Source organism: Homarus americanus, unplaced genomic scaffold, assembly GCF_018991925.1.
Source record: "Homarus americanus isolate GMGI-L3 unplaced genomic scaffold, GMGI_Hamer_2.0 scaffold32583, whole genome shotgun sequence".
Taxonomy (NCBI): domain Eukaryota; kingdom Metazoa; phylum Arthropoda; class Malacostraca; order Decapoda; family Nephropidae; genus Homarus; species Homarus americanus.
The window spans coordinates 16957107-16982184 of NW_024713129.1; the positions used below are offsets into that span (position 1 = coordinate 16957107).

At 39.6% G+C, this 25078-nt stretch overlaps 1 protein-coding gene across 2 annotated transcripts in view; it reads left to right on the plus strand.

Moving 5' to 3' along the window:
* The window catches only part of LOC121868828 (protein transport protein Sec24D-like), a 51097-nt gene that overhangs the window by 7868 nt on the left and 18151 nt on the right, over positions 1-25078 (plus strand). For both annotated transcript variants that reach the window (XM_042369808.1, XM_042369799.1), the window contains 2 exons: positions 10025-10164; positions 19176-21277. In XM_042369808.1, the coding sequence (XP_042225742.1) occupies positions 10025-10164; positions 19176-21277 (2242 nt within the window). The remainder of the gene's footprint in view (positions 1-10024; positions 10165-19175; positions 21278-25078) is intronic.

The window sequence follows — 25078 nt, forward strand, 5'->3', positions numbered from 1 at the left end:
TTGTTAATCAAAGTTTTGTTTGTTAACCGAATTGAAGATCCTTATGGGAGGTAATTCGTTAACCAAAATTTTGTTAATTGAACCATTCGTTAACCGAGGGACCACTGTATTTTCTTGATTTAACGAACTAATTCGAGTTACTTTTGTTAAATTGAAATTTCCGCTAAATTGAACTTTCCTTTAGTTTTGCTTGATTTAGAAAACTGGTTCGCTAAATCGAGTGTGATTTCGTTAAACTTCATGCCAAATGCACCACTTGGTGCATGGGGTTTGTTTACATCAGCTCAGTCTGTGTCCTGCCGCCACCCCGTGTTGTTCACTGTTACCTCTTGGTCAACATCTCAGTCAACTAACTACAGTACTTAGACATCATGCCGAAAGTCTCTCAGAACTCTCAGAAAGGAAGAGGTGTGGGGGAGAAAGCCAAAAGAGTGCGGCTATCAATTGGTAATAAGTTGGAAGTACTACTGTAATAGAAAAATTTAAAACAAACACCGAACTCCCCCAAGTTTAAGGTAACCTATGAATAATGTTTCTATGTGCATATCATGCCTGAGGTGTCTCCGTAGGTGTGAGTGTAATGACGGAATTAGTCTTGATTTAGCAAATTAGTTCATTAAATCCTTCCGCTAAATCGAGAGTTCGTTATATCGGATTCCGTTAAATCGAGAGTACAGTAAAGCCTCCGATAACAACGGTTCGACCAACAATTTTTCATATTTAAGACCCTAGTTAATTTAGGACCCAATTCAATTTACGTCCTTATTTCTTTCGTATTTACGACCAAAATTTAATCAAAATAAAATAAAATTATATTTTCATATAAATAATAACTAAATCCCAATATTTATTATAAAAAAAATGTACTGTAAAAAAATGAAGAGCGCCTTGCGCAAAGAAACTACCTGGCTAATGAGTGATAATTCGTATCGCCAGTAATCAACAGTCGGAACTTGGCGGTCCATTTGTTTTCACGCATCTGAACAGGAAGAGGAGAAAAACTTTCTCAGGTTTCTTACAGCATTTTTGCTTCCCCTATTCAATATGAGCAAGTGATGGTAGTGTTGTTTCAAAGGCTAATAGAAAGTGTATAAGCTTAGCCGAGAAACTAGATGTGTTAAAACGTTTGAAAAAGGTGAGAGGTCTGTGGATATTATATGGAGCAAGCAATGAACATATTTTCTGAAGTGGATCCATTAACAACAAAACATTAAATTTAGATAAATGCAAATGACCTCTACATAAAGATGTATAATGAGAAAAGAAAGCGGCTGTGCAAGGTTCTTCAGACAGCTTTATTATTTGAAGGCCTAAACCATCAGCTTCAGCTGCACCATCAAATTCAGCATCATATGCAGCTTCAACTTCAGGTTCAGTAACAGTTTCAGTAACAGCTTTTTGGAAAGCTACAGCTTCAGCCAGAGTTGAACCTGATGACTTTGTCATCTGAGTAAAAACTCGCACAATATTCATTGGCTGTCCTTATGTTTTAGACTTTACCACCATTGGTGAGTAGAATTTTTGTTTTACATTCGTAAATATTATTTAAAACATAGTGAACCCTCACTTTACGCGGTCAATTGAACCCACGGCGGCCCGCGTAAAGTGAGAAACACATAAAGTGAACAACATAACATATGGGATTAATTGAAATAGAGACCGGGCCGACCCCCAAACTCCACTTTTTCAGACACAATACCTACGTTGTAGTAAAAATAACTTCTTAATTTTATGATGGTATGCACACACAATTAATAATTAAGAGAAATATAAATAATATAAGGTTTTTTAACACCTACATTAGTAGAAAAGATGGCTGGGCACACAGGGATGGGGGGTTGGTTCCGAGGCAGAAGGCAGATTATTGGCCCTCGCCTGTATCACTTGTATCAATTGTATCACTATCCACCACAGGCTTGCAGGGCCTCTTTGTCAAACCCCTCAAAGTCCATATAAGTCCATATTCTCACTATCATTATCACTGACTTGGGCCGGCTGTGGTGGGTGGCGGGTGAAGAACTAGGTAATGTTTTGATGACTGGGCGACCTTGTGCGCACCCTGCTCGCGCTGCTCTCCGCATAAAAGGGTACACACACCGCGGAAAGTGAGCATTCCGTGTTCGGCAGGGTACTGCGTAAACATGGAAACGCGTAAAGTGGGACCGCGTAAAGCGAGGGTTGACTGTATATGAAGAGTAAATGAAGTGTTGCTTTCATATTCCTATGTAGAGAAATAACGCTATGTTGTCACATGTACGCACTTACTGTTCATATGTTGGCGTTCCTAATCGTTTCACTTTATTTATTTACCATTAGTGATTAGCTACTTCTAGTGTTTCATTTATTAACATTAAATAACATGACTTAAAACATACATACAGGTATTAAATTTTTTTTAAATTACGTTCACTACAGCTACAACTAGGGTCTCATTTTCTTCAGTTTCTTATGTAAAACCATCGTCACTCACGAAAACAATGCAGTCATGTCTCCACTTGTGTGTTTTAATATTCTACGTATTATTAATGAATTGCATTGTTCATTTCACATATATAAACATTAATTCAATGAAATACATATTTAGTAATAAGCAATAAGGAATCTCTTGCACATATTCTTAAAAAAGAAAAATTACACGGTATGCTTAAATGCGCATGTACCGGGTATATGGTGGCGTTCCCAACCCATCTCTATTTTTTCTTTGCCATTAGTGGTTAGCTACTTCTATTGTTCCATTTATTAACATTAAATAATGTTAATATATATATATATACAGTTGTACCCCGCTTTACGCGGTTTCTCATATACGCGGTGCCTCGCCAGAACCGAACTTTCACTTAACGCGGTTCATCTACTCATATACACGGTGAAGTATAATATATATATATTTTTTTTAGCTCATAAAATTCATACAAATTACCCGGCCAGAATATAATTTACATTGCTGGAATTCTTACCATATGATCATCATTTTGAATATAAACATCATAGATTTTGCATTAGACATACAAATTTTAGATATAATGTTTACTCTGAGTAAATATGTTATCTCTTGTGCAAAATATATGACATTTATATTCAAAATATTCCTGGTCTTACAAGGAATCCAGCAATGTCAATTATATTATCCTAACTTTAATCTGAGGTATTATTTAATACTAAATGTTCAAATCTAGTTTTTCATCCAACATTTCTCTTGTAGGGAGGGTTGGGACAGACCGACCATCTGGCCGGTTGGAAGAGGGGGGGAGGCAAGGTGGGGTACTTTGATTGACAGATAGTGTTGTGAAAAAAATTTTTTTTTTATTAACTGAAGATATTTGTTTTAGCTCATAAAATTCATACAAATTACCCGGCCAGAATATAATTTACATTGCAGGAATTCTTACAATTTGATGATCATTTTGAATATAAACATCATAGATTTTGCATTAGACATACAAATTTAGATATAATGTTTACTCTGAGTAAATATGTTATCTTTTGTGCAAAATATATGGCATTTATATTCAAAATATTCCTGGTCTTACAAGGAATCCAGCAATGTCAATTATATTATCCGAACTTTAGTTTGAGGTATTATTTATTAAAATCTAGTGGTTTTCCCCCAAAAATTTCTGAGAGGGAAGAGCCAGCAGTGTAGAGTGAGAAGAGGTGGAGGGAGTTGAGTCCATTATTTGAATGGACATTAACTTGGTGACTGTATTTCTCTATTTCAATTAAGTATTAATTGTGTGCATGTACCATCATAAAATTAAAATGTTATTTTTACTAGAACATAGGTATTGTGTAATAGAGTTCAAAATTACCCCATGTGTGTGTGTGTGTGTGTGTATATATATATATATATATATATATATATATATATATATATATATATATATATATATATATATATATATATATATATATATATATATATATATATATATATATATATATATATATATATATATATACACACACACACACAATTGAACCCCGATTTACTGCGTCAATTGAACCCACAGGGTACCGCGTAAAGTGAACAACAGAACATATGGGATTAATTCCAATAGAGACTGGCCCGACCCCCAAACTCCACTTTTTCCACACAATACCTATGTTGTAGTAAAAATAACATCTAAATTTTATGATGGTATGCTCACACAATTAATATTTAAGAGAAATACAGTCGCCAGGTTAATGTCCATTCAAATAATGGACTCAAATCCCCCTCCCCTCTTCCCAGCTCACTAGCTCCTACCTCTCTGATTAATGTTTGGGTGAAATCCTAGATTTTAACGTTTAGTAATAAATAATACCTCAGACTAAAGTTAGGATAATATAATTGACATTTCTGGATTCCTTGTAGGTCAGGGAATATTTTGAATGTAAACTTCATATATTTTGCACAAAAGATAAAATATTTGCTTTGTGTAAACCAAATTATTACTTTAGATCTAAAATTTGTATGTCTAATGGAAAATCCATGATGTTTATATTCAAAATGATCATCATATTGTAAGAATTCCAGCAATGTAAATTATATTCTGGTCGAGTAATTTGTATGAATTTTATGAGCTAAAACAAATATCTTCAGTTAATTAAAAAAAATATTCTTCATGACACTATCTGTCAATCAGAGTACCCCACCTTGCCTCCCCCCCCCTCCTCACACTCACGCCAACTGGGTCAGTCGGTTCCAACCCTCCGTCCCCCAGATAAATGTGTGGGTGAAAACTCAAGATTTTAACGTTTAGTAATAAATAATACCTCAGACTAAAGTTAGGATAATATAATTGACATTTCTGGATTCCTTGCAGGTCAGGGAATATTTTGAATGTAAACTTCATATACCGTATATACTCGTGTATAACCCCCCCCTCGTTTATAGGTCGACCCTGATTTTTTGACCAAGAAATCATTAATTTATGATATTCCTCGTTTATAGTTCGACCCACGTTTTTGAGGGTAATAGAACAACAAAATCTTCAGTTAAAATGCTCTCCGTCCTACAAACTGAGGCTAGCCGTGCATGAAACACGAGTGCCGAAGGTTAATTGTTTACCATTTATTATTACGACACTTTACACTGAAACGCGGGTAGTTTCAACAAAAATATTGTATATTTCCATTCAAATATTTATTCAAGTCAATTACGAGGGAATATTATTGTAATACAACAGTTTTTTAACTAAACCATTCGAAAAGCAATTACGGTAACATCTTTTGAACTAAAGAAAGCGAAAGTCATTGTTTTCGTCACGATTTTATCCCACTTTCCACTATAATACGTACGTAATTTCAGCAAAAATATTACATTTCCGTGAATGTATTATATCAAGCACAGTATGAATAGAATATCATTGTAATATAACAGAATTTTAACCGAAAACTAATAAAAAAACGAGTAACATCTCAAGAACATCGGAAGCTTAGGTAAAGTCTTTTGTTTTTGTCATGTATTCTATCCTATTTTACAGTACATTGAAATACATCACGTTTCAGCAAAACTACTATTTATTTCCGAGAATATATTCATTCAGGCGCAGTTTATGTAAAATATACGTGTGATGTAATAGTTTTTTAACTTAAAACGATTTGAAAAACACTTACCCTCTAGCCCTGTTCAAGGAGAGGACTGGGAGAAGCTGTTTGTTGCTGCAGACGATGACAAGGAAAATGATTTCGATGGATTTGAATGAAAATATTCAGAAATATGGTGTCGTAGTATTTATTCAAGTCAATTAGGATAGAATATTATTGTAATACAACAGTTTTTTTTACTGAAAACCATTCGAAAAGCGATTACGGTAACATGTTTTGAATGAAAGAAAGCGAAAGTCATTGGTTTCGTCACGATTTTATCCCACATTCCACTGTAATACGTACGTCATTTCAGCAAAAATATTACATTTCCGTGAATGCATTATATCAAGCACAGTATGAATAGAATACCATTGTAATATAACAATATTTTAACCAAAAACTATTAAAAAACGAGTAACTTCTCTTGAACATCAGAAGGTTAGGTAAAATCTTTTGTTTTCGTCATGTATTTTATCCTAGTTTACATTGAAATACATCGCGTTTCAGCAAAACTACTATTTATTTCCGAGAATATATTCATTCAGGCAGTTAAGGTAAAATATGCATGTGATGTAACAGTTTTTTAACTGAAAACGATTCGAAAATCACGTGTACCGTCTAGCTGATACACACAACAGCTGGTGATGCGTCATGCGTCGTTGTAAACAATAGGAGGTTGAAGTAGATTACCGAGTATTATATTAAGTGTGAAATATCGAAAAGGTTTATATTTCCGGTATTTTTTGTAGATCAATGAGAACTGTGATACCGTATATATGATATGATAAGTTAGCCTGTGCTAAGAACTTCAACATAGACTACTGAAAGTACGTTGTAAAGTAATTTAGCCTATTGTAAGTTGGTGTGCTTCATTTGCTGAAGCAACTGCACAACTTTTCATTACTAATTGGTACATATTTTATGTTTCCATTGTTTACTGGCAGTAAATGGTAAATATTTTTCATGTCTGAAGCTAAAAGTTGCTCCACGCCCTTCCCATCATGCACGGGTTCAACCTAACAAAACTATTACGCATGTATAGGACGACCCCCAATTTTTTGCCTAAAAATTTGGTCTTAAAAACTCAACTATACACGAGTATATACGGTATTTTGCACAAAAGATAAAATATTTGCTTTGTGTAAACCAAATTTTTACTTTAGATCTAAAATTTGTATGTCTAATGCAAAATCCATGATGTTTATATTCAAAATGATCATCAAATTGTAAGAATTCCAGCAATGTAAATTATATTCTGGCCGGTTAATTTGTATGAATTTTATGAGCTAAAACAAATATCTTCAGTTAATAAAAAAAAATTATTCTTTACGACACTATCTGACAATCTAAGTACCCCACCTGGCCTCCCCCCCTCTTCCAACCTTGCCAGATGGTCGGTCGGTCCCTCCCTCCCCCCACCAACCCTCCCTACCAGAGAAATGTGTGGGAGAAACCAGAATATTTACCTTTTTAGTAATAAATAATACCTCAGACTAAAGTTAGGATAATATAATTGACATTGCTGGATTCCTTGCAAGACTAGGAATATTTTGAATATACACTTCATATATTTTGCACAAAAGATAACATATTTGCTCTGAGTAAACAAAATACTTGCATTAGATCTAAAATTTGTATGTCAAATGCAAAATCTATGATGCTTATATTCAAAATGATCATCAAATTGTAAGAATTCCAGCAATGTAAATTATATTCTGGCCGGATAATTTGTATGAATTTTATGAGCTAAATAAAAAAATTAAACTTCACCCACGTTTATGAGTAGATGCACCGCGTAAAGTGGGAATTCCGGCTCTGGCAGGGTACCGCGTAAATGTAGAAACGCGTAAAGTGAAACCGCGTAAAGCGAGGGTTCACTGTACGTACATATACACTTTTATTCTTAAATCACTACTGTAATGTGATACAGGTGATTAATTTTTAGCTCTTGTGCAAAATACATGACGTTTATATTAAAATTATTCACTTTTACTAGGATTCCAGCAACGCCGGGCAGATGGGGGAGAGAGAGGGTGGGAGCGAGCGAGGGGGCATGGGGGGAGGGGAGGTAGTACGTTTGACTGCTGGCACAGGCCCAGGGTTAACGCATGTATATTTATCAGTTCTTAAGTGACTAAGCTTCTCTTATAAAAAGCCAGTGAAATGACCTGGGTGAATATAATTAACATTTCTGGGATTCTTGTAACATACTGATTAATTTGAAAATAAACATGCTATAATTTGCACTAGACAAAACAGTGTGGCATTTAAAAACTCATGCTCTGTTAAACAAATGTTAATCAAGAACTCCCCCCAACAACACAATTGGTTGCATTTATAAAGTTCCTTGCAAGGAATGTAATATGTTTTACTTAGGCCAGACAGGTAAAGATCTTGCAACTAGAATTAAACAACACAAATACAGTGTTAGGACAGGCCAGGAATCCAATGCTCTGTTTGTTCATTTGAGGGATAACAAGCATTGCATTGACTGGGATAATGCCTCCTCAATATTACCATGTAATTCAATTGATAGTAGGAACATCATAGAATCTAGTCTTATTAAACACACCGAAGCATTCAACATGAATTTGAGTAACGGCATGTACAAGCTGGATAATTTTGTAATTAAGAAGATTTGTGACCAGGTGAGAAAGCCTGGTCACCTGACCATCTGACCTGACCACCAACCGTTGTGTGCTATTTAAAGATTAGTAGGGTCATTACCTAACACCTGACCATTGTGGACCTGGTCTCACCCTCCTCTGTATATATACACATTGATTTGTATTTCTCTCTCTAGTCTGTACTCACCCCTGAAGATGTGAATTACACGAAAGCGCTTGGGAACTTCGTGTTTTCTTCTTTCCTTGTGGTTATCAGCATATATATACCGTATATATATATATATATATATATATATATATATATATATATATATATATATATATATATATATATATATATATATATATATATATATATATATATATATATATATATATATATATATATATATATATATATATATATATATATATATATTTTTTTTTTCCTGCTGAAGCCCACCAGGTTAATATAAATCACTAGTTCTTAAAGGGAAAGCTGAGAAATGTCTACTGTACAGTACAACACGCCGTTAAAATTTACAGATTTTTAATTTGAGGACCTAGATTATTTGCAGATGACACCCTGGATGTACCCAAGAATGTCTAAGGGTAGTTTTAACGTTGCTGGCATTTTCGCGGCTGTGACAGGGAGCCATTTGTTTTAGAGGCAGTAATTTCTTTTACCTGTTTTGTTTATAGTGTGCGTGTGGACGAAACACATACAAATACAGCAAAATCTCGATAAACCGACTTTCGGATTAACCGTCAATCCCGAACTCCTATTTTTTTTATTTTTATGGGGATTAGCCCACCCGGGCACAGGTCACTGACCCACATCGGGGCCTGGGGGGCGATAATGTAATAATATTAATAATGATAATGATAATAATAATAATGAACCATAAAGAAATGCAAAAAAAAAAAATCAAGAGTGAGAAACAATGTACATGTATGTATGTTGTGCTGTCAATAGTAAGAGAAACACTTGAGACCCTGCAACTGTGTGTAAATGAAGCAAAAAGTCAGATCAGCAACCTGGGACTTGGTCACAATATTTGTGATATGTTTTTTGACTTTTCCATTTTTTATTCACGGTTTCTGTGCTGGTTCATATTGATTTACTAAAGTGGTTAATGTTTTAAAGCAAATTCTATTGAAATATGAATGGCAAATGAACAAAAATGAATAGAGGGACTTAAATGAGGTAGGTTAGGGAAAGGTACTTTGAAAATGTGTGTTTTTTTCCGTAGACTTTATGTACAATTAACCGACCTTTTGGATTATCCGTCGGCCCCTTCCCCCCATATGTGGTCGGTTAATCGAGGTTTTACTGTAAATAATCAAAAACAAATGTATTACAAATGTGAGTCTACCATGAAGTCAATTCCATACTTTGTTATTAATAAAGCACTGAGTGGACTTGAGGGTAGACTCACAATTTTAATACATTTGTTCCTGATTATATATACAATATGGAAAAAAAAAATTCTTAAGGCAAACACATAAAGGGAATATACATTTCCTTGCCATTTTGAGAACCTAATCCCTGCGAATTTGAAGAGCCTGCTGTACTTACATGCACACCTAAAGGTTCATGAAGTGGGAGGGAAGGTTCTAGTCAGCACTAGCCTCACACTTAATGAGGTGCATCATCTCACTCAGGCAGTAGCCAAAAGCAATACTGCATATACTCTCATGTTCATATTATGAACTTGCACATAATGTTCTCAGTAGAAAATAAGGCTACATACAATTCCCATTCTTGTTGGCCATGACAACTCAAGTGAAAGGTCAATAAATGTTGGATTTATTTGCAAAGATTTAGCCCAAATAATTATCCACAGGGCCATATAAACATGAAATGCCAGCCCCAAGACCTCCTGGTGGACCTCCATCAATGGCAGGAATGAATCAACAGATGAGGGGGATGAGTCTTGGTCCATCAGCAGGACCACCTCCTCCACAGGGATTGCAACAACCCATGGTAAGTTATTATGTCTCGCCAATGTTTGACTTCAAGGTAATATTTTTGCCATCTACTACGTAAATTTAATGAATACAAAAGGCAGGATCTCCTAATATTATAGTCATAAATAGCTTAAGTAGTAGTCTTTGGGCTTAGGCAAGATTTTAATATATTATCGATGTGCAAGAAAGAATGATTTAAAGTAGATACTTTAGAAATTATGAATATATTGTTGTGTGGGAGTCCTCCATGAGATGGAGCCTTTCTAGACATACCATATTCTTGGGGATGGACAAATTTTTATCTAAGGACTTTGGCAGCTCTGGAGTGGTTGCAGATATGTTAAAAGCGTTACATCATGTTGGCGTCATTGTGATGATTAAGTCGACTAATGCATTTGTGATCAAATGTATTGCTCCAGCTTACTGGCTTGAAAAGCAAGGTTGTGAATACTCAAAAGGGCAAAGGTGATGCACTTGAATGCTGGAACTACATGGGCCTGAAGCTGCAAGGGTCAGGCTATGAAAGTTGTAGAAAGAGTGATTGAGAGATTGATGAGAAGAGAGTTGACCTAAATGAAATGCAGTTTGGGTTTGTGCCAGTTAGTGGGATTACAGAAGCAATATTTATGGCCAAGCAGCTATAAGAGAAATATCTAGGGAAAGAGAAAATAGTACTTCATATTTGTAGATTTGGAGAAAGTATATGACGGTTCCAAATGTAGTAGTGAAGTGGGCAGTGAGGAGGCTTGGAGTCAAGAAGTACCTTTTTTTGAGTTATGGCATTTTGTGAGGGCTGAAAACCTCTGTGAGAGTAAATGGTGAGTAATTTGATGTAAAAGTAGAGTCCATTGTTGTATGTTGATGACTTAGTGCTGATTGCAGATAATATTGAAGAGGCATTGGAGAAATTTAAGAAATAGGAGGATAGAATAGAGGTAATAAGGCTGGGAGTGAATTTGACAAAAACAAAAGTATTGATTCTTGGTGTGAGTGAGGAACTTGAAGTGGAAAATGGCCATATGCTGTCTGCAAGAAAGGTGTTGGTAGCAACTCGATAATGTGCAACGAATGTGGAAGGTGGATCCACAAGAGGTACTGTGAAGTACTGTAGATAGCAGACTGGAATTTTAATAACTTAAGTGCAGGTAACCATGTGCCCACAGTAAGACTGGAGAAACTTAACATTGGGGATATACTCCTGGATTGTGTCAATGGTTTCTGTTACCTGTTTGATATGATCAGTGCTGGTGGGGGTGCTGAAGCCTTCCCAGTTGCAAGAGCCAGAAGTGGCTGGAGGAAGAGGCCCTTCCTTTTGAGTGAAAGGAAGAATGTATGTGGCTGATGTGAGAAGTGTGATGTTCTATGCCAGTGAAACCTGTACAATTAAAGATGACAGTAAGTAGACTTGAGTTAACTGAAATGAGAATTACAGGATGGATGTGTAATGTGTCGCTGAAAGGACAGGCCCTGCTCAGAGCTATGAGGGTGGCTGGGTGTTGAGAGCATTAACGAAGTCGCGCGTAGTGGCAGGCTAAGATGGTTTGGGCGTGTGGAGAGAAAGGATGAGACTATTTGGGTCAAGATATGCAAGAGCCTAAATGTGGAGGGGAGGAGAGCCAAGGGCAGGCCAAGAATGACATGGGGAGAGTTGTAAGAAATGACCTTAGAAGCAGGAACCTGACAAGTCAGGCTGCAAAAGACAATGTAGCATGAAGAACTGCCATCAGGTTACTGTGGCTAACCCACACAAGCATGGAAGATGGCTGTACAATGGTAAAATGTTGGTGAGACAACTACTAGAGAAATATCTAGGAAAGGGGATCAACTGTTCTTTACTTTTTTCGAGTTCAAGAAAACAGTTGGTAATGTGACAGCCAGGATCAAGGAGTGTCTGGTTCGAGTGGATCTGTCAACGTATGAGGGCTTGAGAACACTATGAGAATAAATGGTGGGGAATTTTAAGTAAAAATAGGGGTCCTTGAAATGGCTTTCTTGACCCCTCTTCTGTTTGTTATTGTCATTTAGGTAAAGCTAGATGGGTTATCTGACTTTTCTCAGGTAATTAACCCCTTGTGTATGTAAAAAAATTCAGTGTCTTCAAAACTAGAAATACATAAGGAACATAATCACTTGCAAACAGACAAACAGGATGTATCTTATATGTACAGTATAGATTACATGATGATTACTGTCTGAGAGTGAGGTTGCATTTTCTTCTTTTCCATAAAACCTTCACATTGACTCCATGGGCTAGATGTGCTTCCAGAATTCTGTCTCCACACCAATTTCATTTAGAAAATAAAGCTAGTTTTAGGCTATCCATATACACTAATGTATAGTAAATGCCCTCTAACCCGGACTTGCTTCATCCATATCCCGTTCCAAACTGGATTGGGGGTCCAGCACCGGACATATGTATCCCCAACCTGGATAAACACAACCAAAATCTGGTTGGTACAGGGGAAAGTTAGCATAAGTGGGGGGCTGCCATTGGTGGTAAAGGAGGGTAACTCTGAAGTTGCCTCTGTGGAGGTGGCTGTTGAGGAGCACTAAAGTGTAGTGTCTACAAAATACAAATAGTGTACAGTACATGCACTCAAAGAAATTAGCAGTGAAAGCATGACTTTCTACTTTACAATTTTAATTACATTTCAGACATCAGTACTTTTAACTTTTACACGATTTTTTTATCCAAATAATTTTTCTACACGATTACTATTTTCGACAAGTACTTCTACTTTACTGGATTACAAATTGTTAGCAATTTGCCCACCACTGCTCACTGAGTAGAGCTGTACCGAGAACCAGTGCCAAGCTGCTGGAGTATATTAGATACGTATAGGAATAATTAACAAAATTTTCCCACCGATGTTAAAACCCCAAGTGGCTGGAAAAAACCCCATTCATATGGCCTATTAAAACCCTAAGTGTTAACTCTAGGCTAAAAATTACAGTAGGCTAGGGTTAGTGTTCTTGGGTAGCTTTACTTGGAAATCCCCCTACCCTCTGGAATTTTCCACCCTGCAATATGGACCGTACAGGCAATTCCAGTTCTGGGGGGTGCAAACTGAAATTTTGGCAAAATCGGATAGGTCTTCCCCATGGAGGTATAAAGGGTGCAGGCGGCATGCCACGCGCTCCCAGTACTGTCAGGTGAAGCCAATCTTCCCCCTGTTGGCCATCTTTGTGTAGGCTGGTCGCATGCCAGGAGACTGAGTGACCCTCATTTACACTGGTTTGCACCGTTTACGCTCATCCATAGCATCCCTGTGTGATTAAGTGAAATCGTTATTATTATTTTCAACCATTTATTATACAGTTGTACCCCACTTAACGCGGTCAATTGAACCCAGAGGGTCCCGCGTTAAGTGAACAACAGAACATATGGGATTAATTCCAATAGAAACCGGCCCGACCCCCAAACTCCACTTTTTGAAGGCACATACCTATGTTGTAGTAAAAATAACATCTTAATTTTATGATGGTACATGCACACAATTAATACTTAAGAGAAATAGAGAAATACAGTCGCCAAGTTAATGTCCATTCAAATAATGGACTCAACTCCCTCCCTCTCACACTACACAGCCGGCTAACAGATGGTCGGTCGGTCCCTCCCTCCCCCCACCCACCCCCCACCAACCGTCCCAAGGAGATGTGTGGGATAACCTCAAACTAAAGTTAGGAAAATATAATTGACATTGCTGGATTCCTTGTAAGACCAGGAATATTTTGAATATAAATGTCATATATTTTGCACAAAAGATAACATAGTTACCTAGAGAAAATTTTTTATCTAAAAATTGTAAGTTTAAAGCAAAATATATGATGTTTATATTCAAAATGATCACCAAATTATAAGAATTCCAGCAATGTAAATTATATTCTGACCGGGTAATTTGTATGAATTTTATGAGCTAAAACAAATATCTTCAGTTAATAAAAAAATAATAATCTTCACAACACTATCTGTCAATCAAAGTACCCCACCTTGCCTCCCCCCCTCTTCCAACCGCGCGGTCAGTCCCAACCCTCCCCCCACCAATCCTCCCTTCCAGAGTTTTTAACATTTAGTATTAAATAATACCTCAGATTAAAGTTAGGATAATATAATTGACATTGCTGGATTCCTTGTAAGACCAGGAATATTTTGAATATAAATGTCATATATTTTGCACAAAAGATACCATAGTTACCTAGAGAAAAATTTTTATCTAAAAATTGTAAGTTTAAAGCAAAATCTATGATGTTTATATTCAAAATGATCACCAAATTATAAGAATTCCAGCAATGTAAATTATATTCTGACCGGGTAATTTGTATGAATTTTATGAGCTAAAACAAATATCTTCAGTTAATAAAAAAAAAAAATAATTCTTCACAGGGTAACAGATGGTCGGTCGGTCCCTCCCTCCCCCCCACCAACCGTCCCAAGGAGATGTGTGGGATAACCACTAAATTTTAATAAATAATACCTCAAACTAAAGTTAGGATAATATAATTGACATTGCTGGATTCCTTGTAAGACCAGGAATATTTTGAATATAAATGTCATATATTTTGCACAAAAGATACCATAGTTACCTAGAGAAAAATTTTTATCTAAAAATTGTAAGTTTAAAGCAAAATATATGATGTTTATATTCAAAATGATCACCAAATTATAAGAATTCCAGCAATGTAAATTATATTCTGGCCTGGTAATTTGTATGAATTTTATGAGCTAAAACAGGCAGGGTGGCGGGTGGGGCAAATCTAAAAATAGCGTCTCGGACACTCACCGCGTATATGTGGAAAAAATCCGCGTTAAGTGAAAGTTCAGCTTTGGCAAGGCACCGCGTATATGCGAAAACGCGTTAAGTGAAACCGCGTTAGGCGGGGTAAAACTGTATAAAGCTGCTCCCCGATTTACGACGGGGTTAGGGACCGAAATCCAGAAAATGCAAAAAATAATACATAGAAAATCTAAAATTAAATACAGTACAGTAAAAGTAATCAATAATGAAGAATGGATACAGTGTTACTGTGCACTTTAATGGAGTCGGCTGAATGCACACGGGTCCCCCATAATTTTCTATTTACAGGTATACATGGAGACTATATTAATTGGATGAAGCAGAGGAGGAGACAGGGCTGGGTGGGTCATTAATGTCGCTTTCTTCAGACAGGTTAATGTACAGGGAAACTTGCTGGTTGAAGGTATTGGATCATCTTTTGGGAGTGAAGAGGCAGCACTGGTGGGGTGTGAGGAGACAGGAATGGGGGACTTCTTAAAATATATGTCCAATTAAGACTGCACAATTTGCTTTTTCTTTTCATTATAAATCTCCCTGTAGCAAGCATCTTGGACCATTCTGTCAACTTTGGCAAAACGCTCAACATTTTTATCCTTTCCGTCAAACATTTGCATCCCCTTATTAATTGTAGCAAATGCCTCTGCCATTTGCTTCACTGAAAATTTTTTTGGGGGTGCAGGTTCTTCTTCTACATTTAGACTCTCTTCTTCCTCTGCATTTTCTGTGCTTCCAGTTCAATAAGATCCTCGTTACTTAGCTCTTCTGCTACACTTTCAACCAACTGCTCAACATCTTCATTATCAATTTCTAACTCAAGCTGTTTACCCAACTCCACTATCTTGTTACTAATCTCAGAAATTACTTCATCTTCATTAAATCCTCTGAAACTGTTCACATATCTTTTCAGGACTTTCTTCCAAATTCCATTCATGCACTGACCTGTAACCTCATCCCATGCTGCACTAATGTTCTTTATACATTTCAAAATGTTGTAGTCCTTCCAAAACTCTGAGCATTTTCTCAAAAACAGTAGCAGCAACAACCTGAGCGAAGGTCGTACGTAAATAATTCGCTTTAAAAGCAGCAATAGCACCTTGATCCATGGGTTGGATGATAGAGGTAGTGTTAGGTGGAATGTAGACTACCTTAACATCAGGGTGCATGTCGTCCAGGTGTGGTGGGTGTCCCGGAGCATTATCCAAAATTAACAAAATCTTAAATGCAATCCCTTGTTGCAGACAATACTCCTTGGCTCGTGGAATGAAATAAGTCATGAACCAATCCTCAAACAGTACTATGGTCGTCCATGCTTTCTTGTTACTGCGATAAAACACTGACAGTGTGTGCTTGCTGACATGTTTAAAAGCCCTTGGGTTCTTTGAATGATATATTATGAAGGGCTTTATCTTGAAACCAGCTACTTTCCCCCCCCCCCCAGCAGAAGTGTGATTCGGTCCTTGAATGCCTTGAATCCCGGCATTGTTTTCGCCTCTTTGTGGATGTATGTCCGTTCAGGCATGCGCTTCCATAATAAGCCAGTTTCATCCACATTAAATATTTGCTCAGCAAGTAATTTCGCTCCACGATGACACGATCTAGCTCCTTAAAAGCTTCGGCAGCACCCACATCAGCACTTGTTGCCTCTCCACTCCCCTTTACACTATGCAAACTGTAGCGGATCTTAAACCTTTGGAACCACCCATGACTTGCTGTGAAGGTTTGGTCGCTCTCATCCCCTGCCTGCTTCTTCAGGCTTTCGAAAAGGCTTCTTGCCTTAGCCTGTAGGGTTAGAAGGCTTAAGGGTACATGCTTTTGTATCTGGTCTTCCATCCATATCACAAGTAATTTTTTCATCTCATGAATAGGACCTTGTCTTTTTTTCGTTATTATAGTTCCCTTCATAGGTGCTAATCCTTTCACTTCCTCACAAATATGTTCCTTGTCCTTCAAAATAGTAGATATGGTCGAGTGCGAGAAGCCTAGATCGCGTGAATTAGGTAAGAAAATATTGTCAGTACACAGCGCGATCACTATCGACAACAACAACAGCCAAACACCAACTAAGCGCTCTAAGGGGTGGATGCTGTAGCCACGAGGTGACCCAGCCCAAGCAACGCTCTCGTACGGGACGGAAATGTTTCGGTCTAGAAAATACGCGCGTCATTTGAAAAAATTTTGGTACCAACTGCGGCAGTTGTATGTGCGGGTGGTCGTACCGACTGAGGCAGGTCGTATGTGCAGGTGGTCGTAGGTCGAGTATGTCGTGAGTCGAGGAGTAGCTGCACTATACTACAATAAAATTAAATTTCAATGAACAACACTAATAATTCGCATCGATTATCCTCATCATGGCACAAACCTGGTACCCTGAGCATGGGGATTTCTGTTCATTTTTACCTTTCAGACTGATCATTAGATTCTGCTGTACAACATTTAACTTATTCATGCTAGTTCTACTTTGGCATTTTTGAGAGATATGTTTCGTGCTGTGAACTGTTTGCCTGCATACCGGTATGTGTATCTCACTAAGACAATACATAAATTACAATTTTGTGGCAATCATATGTTGACAGTTTTGTGTAGGGGTGTATTTTACTGGCAAGCAATATTTTTTCTCTGACTATCTTCTCATAAGCAACATATAGCAATGACATCTTTAATTGGAAATGATAAATTCTCTTTGGTTTTCATAGTGATTAATGCATGAGTTTCATCAATATTTTGGGTAAATAGTACACTACAACAAGCTTCACACTCTAAAGATTTCTTAAGATTCACAGAAACAAAACCAGCTATATATGCAACTATTTTCTCAGCACAAGGAGAGACCACACGAGATGAAACTAAGTTAGCATTTACCTCTTCTGAGAGCACATCAGATTCCTCACTTTGAAAAATGTTATCTTGCTCAAAGACACTGTATGCTTTTATCAACACCAGAATTAATTAAATTGCTCAATGGAGCATTAGCATTAAGATGGTTTAGATAATTACTAGAGGCAATTAGGATTTGGATAGATTTTAAAGCTGATAAATTTCCACGAGTCACTTCTTCAATGTCATTGTGGGGCTGCTGAGAATTGCCGAGCCGTGGGATTGTTGTTGCATCCTCCCATACTTCACAAGGTCAGTCATTCCACCAGTATAGGATTCTAAAATAGTCAGACTGTCTTCATTCACAAGGGTTTTTTTTAATACACTAATCACAAAACACAAGTCTTCCTTTTTCTTTTTCAGTTGTCGTGTTTTCTGTTGCAAAAGTTGTATTTTTTCCTTGACTTCCCAAGTTTTCCTCTAATCCTCATCACTTTCAATAGAGAATTTTTTAAATTAGCTTCTTGGTGATTTTCTGCTACAGTAAGAGAGGAAGCTGCAGCTTCGGATAGAGAAGGCTCACAAACAGTCCGGGTTGGGGGGGCTATTATTTGTCTTTTTCTGTAGGTGAGCAGGGAAAGCCTCAAATATACTAGGAGCAGCATTTTCTCATAATCGGATGCAAGACAAAGAAGTCCTGTCAAAATCTTCAGGGGCAAAATGCTTAGAGCAGAGACGTGCTTGTTTGCCTGGTGTGTACTGTACTTGTCTCTTCGTAGAGCCAAAACTCATTTTTGCCTTCTGCACTGGTCCTTCGGCAGCCTGTGAAAAAGACTAATATCGAGATGCAATATTAATCCTCTTTCATCCCATATGTGTATATAAGAAAGACCTTCCTGTTTACTATCAAGCACATTTGTTCTGGGAAGCAAACTAAAAGCAAAATTAAAATTTAACTTGCTGGTGAAATGTAATAGACGGATCAGACTTCTTGTTAGCTCTTTCATTGCACCCAAATGCAATACAACTGGTAGACATTGTAGAATACCCAATCACTGCTGGGTAGATATTGTAGCCACAACCTCTAACACTTACTGCTGAGTTAATACTAAGCATGTCGAAAGTGTGGGCCGTGAGGAGAGCAAGCTTGACCTGACTTGAGAGCAACAGCAAGATGGCCGCCAGTCAGGTCGCTGGCTTCAATCTGTCAGGCTGATGCCCCCCCAGTTAGTCCAGATTAGAGGGAATTTACTGTGTGTATATTTAGAATTGCTTCCTATGCCACAAACATACTAGGTTATTCATAATGCATGGTTATATGAGTAGGTACTTGGATGTACAGATGTGAATTTTATTTTCTGTATGTTTTCACTCCTGAAATTTTTCAAGAAATTAAAAAGTAACCCTTGTCTTACAGCCTGTGGCAAATGGCCTTCCTCCTTCTGGGTCCCCAGGTGGGCCTGTGTCTGGGACTTCATATCAGCCTCCACCTGGTCCTATGCCTGGGCCACACTTAGGGCCTATGCCAGGACAACCTACCAGGCCTCCATCTGGTCCTCCTCCTGGGGGTTCAGGTGGACGGCCAACACCATCTTCTACACCTGGTCACATGTCAAACCCTGGTGCTTCACAGGTGACATTAGGCTCAACTCCTACACAACTAATGGCACAACCAAGAGCTGGAACACAAGGTTACCCCCCATCATCTGTGGGTGCCACCCCTGGGGGAAGTCAACCAAGCATTCCATCATCTGCAGGGCCTCCTGGGGGAGGCCAACCAAGCTTCCCACCATCATCAATGGGAGGTCCTCCTGGCATGAATCAGCCAGGCTTCCCTCCATCTATGGCAGGCCCCCCAGGGGGTAATCAACCTAGCTTCCCACCATCATCTGTGGCAGGCCCCCCAGGGGGTAATCAACCTGGCTTCCCACCATCATCTGTGGCAGGCCCCCCAGGGGGTAATCAACCTGGCTTCCCACCATCTGTGGGAGGCCCCTCAGGGGGTAATCAACCTGGCTTCCCACCATCTATGGGAGGCCCCCCAGGGGGTAATCAACCTGGCTTCCGACCATCATCTGTGGGAGGCCCCCCAGGGGGTAATCAACCAGGCTTCCCACCATCATCTGAGGGAGGCCCCCCAGGGGGTAATCAACCTGGCATTCCACCATCTATGGCAGGCCCCCCTGGAAGTAATCAACCAGGCTTCCCACAGTCTGTAACTGGTCCTCTTGGGCGAGGTCAGCCTGGCTTCCCACCACCATCATCAATGCCTGGTCCTCCTGCAGGAAACCAGCCAAGTTACCATATGTCTTCTATGGCACCTGCAGGACAACCTCAACAACTGTATACACCAGCTTCAGTTGGAGCACCAAGGGCTGGTATGCTACATGGGCCAAGTATTCCAGCTCAGCCTGGCATGCCTCCTGGACCAGGCATGCCTCCTGGACCAGGCATGCCTCCTGGACCAGGCATGCCTCCTGGACCAGGCATGCCTCCTGGACCAGGCATGCCTCCTGGACCAGGCATGCCTCCTGGACCAGGCATGCCTCCTGGACCAGGCATGCCTCCTGGACCAGGCATGCCTCCTGGACCAGGCATGCCTCCTGGACCAGGCATGCCTCCTGGACCAGGCATGCCCCCTGGACCAGGCATGCCCCCTGGACCAGGCATGCCCCCTGGACCAGGCATGCCCCCTGGACCACGCATGCCCCCTGGACCACGCATGCCCCCTGGACCAGGCATGCCCCCTGGACCAGGCATGCCCCCTGGACCAGGCATGCCTCCTGGACCAGGCATGCCTCCTGGACCAGGCATGCCTCCTGGACCAGGCATGCCTCCTGGACCAGGCATGCCTCCTGGACCAGGCATGCCTCATGGACCAGGCATGCCTCCTGGACCCGGCATGCCTCATGGACCAGGCATGCCTCCTGGACCCGGCATGCCACCCAGACCTGGTGCTCCCCCTGGACAAGGGGTTTCTTCTCAAGCAGGTATGCCCCCTGGGCATAAATCAGGATTGCCTCCACCACCTAGTCAGGGAGGTCCTCCAGTAAATGGTATGGGTAACATGCAGACAAGGTACCCAGGTAATAGTGCAGGTGGACCAGGGCCAGGTGGTTACTCAGGTGCTCCACAAGGCCAAGGACGCCGTCTTAATCCTGATGATATGCCAAGTCCCTTACAGGTTATGGAGGAGGATCGTCAATGCAGAAGTGGAGAATTTATCACAAATATGAAAGGTCAGGTACCACCGCTGGTCACCACAGAGTTTACTGTGAGAGATGGAGGCAATGCATCTCCACACAATTTGAGGTCTACAATGTACAGTATCCCTCACACACCAGAACTGATGAAGCAAACACATGTTCCTTTTGGCCTTGTAATTAGCCCTCTTGCAGAGACAAGGAGTACAAACAGTCCACTATATATTGGTACCAGCATGGAAAATGGACCAGTCAGGTGTAATAGATGCAAGGCTTATATGAGTCCGCTGATGCAGTTCATGGATGGAGGTCGAAAGTAAGTTTCTGGCATTATAATGGCATATCCTTGCATTATTTTATATTAATATGTAGGTGCTTTAGTGATGTATAAGAGATAGAAGAGAGAGTTTAAACTAGCTGACATTAGTGTAGCTTCTGGTGTTAAAACGGTGATGAGGTTTGTAGTTAGGAAAATTCATATGTAGCCAAGTTATGTTAGTACAGTAGTTGTGGCAGCTTGGTAAGAAATGATTGGATCATCATATTAGGCATAGAAATAGTCATGTTCTCTGCATTTATGGCAGGCAAATTGTGTATTTTAATTTATTTATTTTATTATATTTTTTTATGGGGGATTAGCCCACCCGGGCACAGTTCACTGACCCACATCGGGGCCTGGGGGGCGAAAATGTAATAATAATAATAATTAATCGTCAATAAAATTTATGATAAAAAGTAAAATAAAATAATGATGATAATAATAATAAAGAACTATAAAAAAATACAATCAATAGTCAGAAATGCTATATGTATGTTGTGTTGTCAAGTAAGAGAAACAATTGAGACCCTGCAATTGTGTGTAAATGAGGCAGAAAGACAGATCAGCAACCTGGTTCCCAATTAGTATTAGCCATTATCTCAAAACAAGTCTGACAGCAGTACTCCTTACCCCAGATGAGGGAGAATAAGGCAAGAGGTGCCAACTCTGCCATGCCCAAAATGTGTCTGATACATGAATGATCAACGGTTGTATATGGAATCGAGAAGTAGAAAAAATATGGCTATATCTCCTGGGTTGTCGTTACCCCTGAAAAATTTCAAATTACCTCCTTTGGTTAATTTTCCCCTAATTGGGAACTGCTGTCCTAAACCCTTTAAGGTGATGAAAGCAATTAAATGATTGTTTAAATACTGTACAAGTGTGTTTTAACAAACAGCTTGCATTAGGGGGAATAAGGGTATGTAGAGACAGTGTGAATGCTAATGAAAATTTGTACAGGGGAAGTAAAGCGTGTCATAGTGCATGCTACTCTGAATGAATGATTTAACTTAAATGTGGGTCTGCATTGGCACTGTGTATTTGACACTGTTCAGTAGTGTGTCAGTGGGTAGGGTATTACTCAAGATAGAGTATTTGTTTGTTGAATGAAAACAAATGATATGACTGGAATTTTTCACACTTGTATGCAGGTTTTGTTTTATGGGCAAAGTTAGGTGATAAGCTAGGTAGAACTGTAAATTGCATGAATTACTGAAGAAAAGATCATTGAAAAGTAAAGCAAGTGAAAACAAAGGGTTGGTGGTTTAAGATGGATAGTCTCATTGCTATGTTATCTCGAACAGAAAAATACTGTAAAAGTTAGATGAATTAAGATGTTTATGACCTTTACATACCATAATTGGTAGTTGGAAATTTTAATTGGGAATGAGTATATGAAATGGCATGCCCTGGAAGTCTTGGTGGATGTCAAATTATACACGCACATTCCCTGATTTGCAAAACGGTTTAATTCCTGAAAAACCTTTCATATATTGATTATTTGTAAATCTGGTCATAGTTTCTCAGACTTCCATTATAAAAATTAGATACAGGGCGTCCTCGCTTAATGTTGGGGTTACGTTCCTGAAAACGCGACTTTAAGCTGATCAATTTTCCCCAGAAGAAATGGATAAAATACGGGAGTTACTTTCCTGAGCCTCCCTTTGCCCCATGAAAAAGGTTACATATACAGAAAATCATTGCCATTTCTATAGAAAATAGTATATAGAACTACAGTACTAAGTTTGTATTGGTACTCACTGATGGGTGGAGGTGGTAGAGCGAGTGTGGTGGGTAGTGGAGTGAAGGAGGAGGATGGCGAGTCACTGAGATTGCGGCTGCCTCCTCCTGCTCTGACTGGGGTTCCTCTGCTGCTGGTTGCTCCTCCTCGGCTGCTGGTTGCTCCTCCTCGGCTGCCAGCTGTTGTAAAGAAGCTCCTGGTGTCCCATGACGAAAAAAATGAATCCAGTGTTGACTGCTTGGTGCTACTCATCTTCTCCTTATAGATATCGTAGCAACCAAGACTGTCCTCAATTCTGCGTTGAACCTTTGAGTTACGTTCTCTGTTTGGGTCGTCATCTAGAAGCATTTGCATTGTTTGCTGGAACATGTTCAACGATTCTGCCAACCTCTTGGAAGTTAGTGTTCGTTGAGGTTCTTTTTCGTCGTCGTCGTCGTCGTCTTCTTCAATGGGACTGTGTTCTGTTAATTGTTGCAGATCTTTGTTGGTGAGCTCTTCTGTATGGGATGCCAGGATGTCCTCTGATTCCAGCTCCTCAAAGCCTGCCTGTCTAGCCAAGCTGAGGATATCCCTATTCACAGCTGGGACTAAGTCCGTGAATCCCGTAAAACTGTTGACACACTCGGGTCACAGTTTACACCACACACCATTCAGGCAACTTTCTGAAACCTATTCCCATGCCTTGCCAATGTTGTCAATTGCATGAAGAATGTTGAAGCCGCTCCATTGTTCTTGGATCGTTGGTTTATTTTCTCAGTCTGTATCCTTGAGCAGCTGGGCCATGGTTCGGCTTAAATAATACGCCTCGAATGCGGCGATGACGCCTTGGTCCATAGGCTGCATCAGTGCTCTCATGTTGGGAGACAGGAATACAACCTTTACACTGTCATGCAAGTCGTCGAGATAGGGAGGATGAGCTGGAGCATGGTCAAGGATCAGAAGAATTTTGGACTTAAGGTACTCCTTGGCACAGTATTCCTTCAGTGCAGGGAAGGCATATACGTTTAACCACTGGCTAAATATGGCACCGGTTATTCATGCCTTTTTGTTTGCCTTGTAAATGACAAGGTGGTCCTTAGAGTAACCTCTCAGGGCCCGTGGGTTGGCAGCGCGAGAAATCGGCAGAGGCTTCAGCTTGAAGTCACCGGCAGCGTTCGCTTCAAGCAGCAGCGTCAGGCAGTCTTTTGCTGCTCTAAAACCTGCTGCTCTTTTCTCCTCCAAAGAGACCATTCTCATCCACATTGAAGACTTGTTTTGGTGAGTAGCCTTCTTGCGGGATAATCCGTTTGAATTCTGGCGGAAATGTCTCGGCAGCAACCGTATCTGAATTGGCAGCTTCACCAGTCATCTTTATGTTGTGGAAGTTATAACGACGCTTAAATCGCTGAAACCATCCTCGACTGGCCGTAAAGGTCTCTTCCTTCGACCCTTCGACCCCTTCTGCCAGCATCTTTCCACCTTCTCTATCACAGTGCTTCTATTACAAGTTGTCTTAGTAGCACTTAGAGAAGAACCACTTCCAGCACTAACCTTAATTTTGTTAGTGTTGGTTCGGATAGCATGCACTGTTGTGGGGGTTAGACCACTAGCATCAGTAGCAGTTGATGGGCGCTTGGAAGCCATTTCGAATGGTTAGAGTACAGTTTTAGAGCAAAAACACTTAAGCACACATGAATGATGTGAATCGTAACAGAGACTGGCTTGGCGTCGCTTGGTTACGCTGTAACGTTCCGCGAGTGAGGGCAGCGTGCAGAGCCGGGTGATGCGCCGTAGAAAGTAGTCCTCGACGATGCAAAATGACGTAGTGTCGGATCACTGGGACGTTAAACGAGTTTTGGGTCTCCAAAGTTCAGCGATGTAGTACCGAAACAACGTTGAACGGGACGACGTTAAGCGAGGACTTACTGTACATTCCTAGGGGAGGGGGGGATTATAGTATACAGTAGTATTATGCTTGAAAGATTTGTCAAACCAGCAAGTGTGACCAAGTACTGTCAATGGCTAGCAAAACTGCAGATTACCAGTATTGCTTTCATCATTTATATGCCTGTACTTGT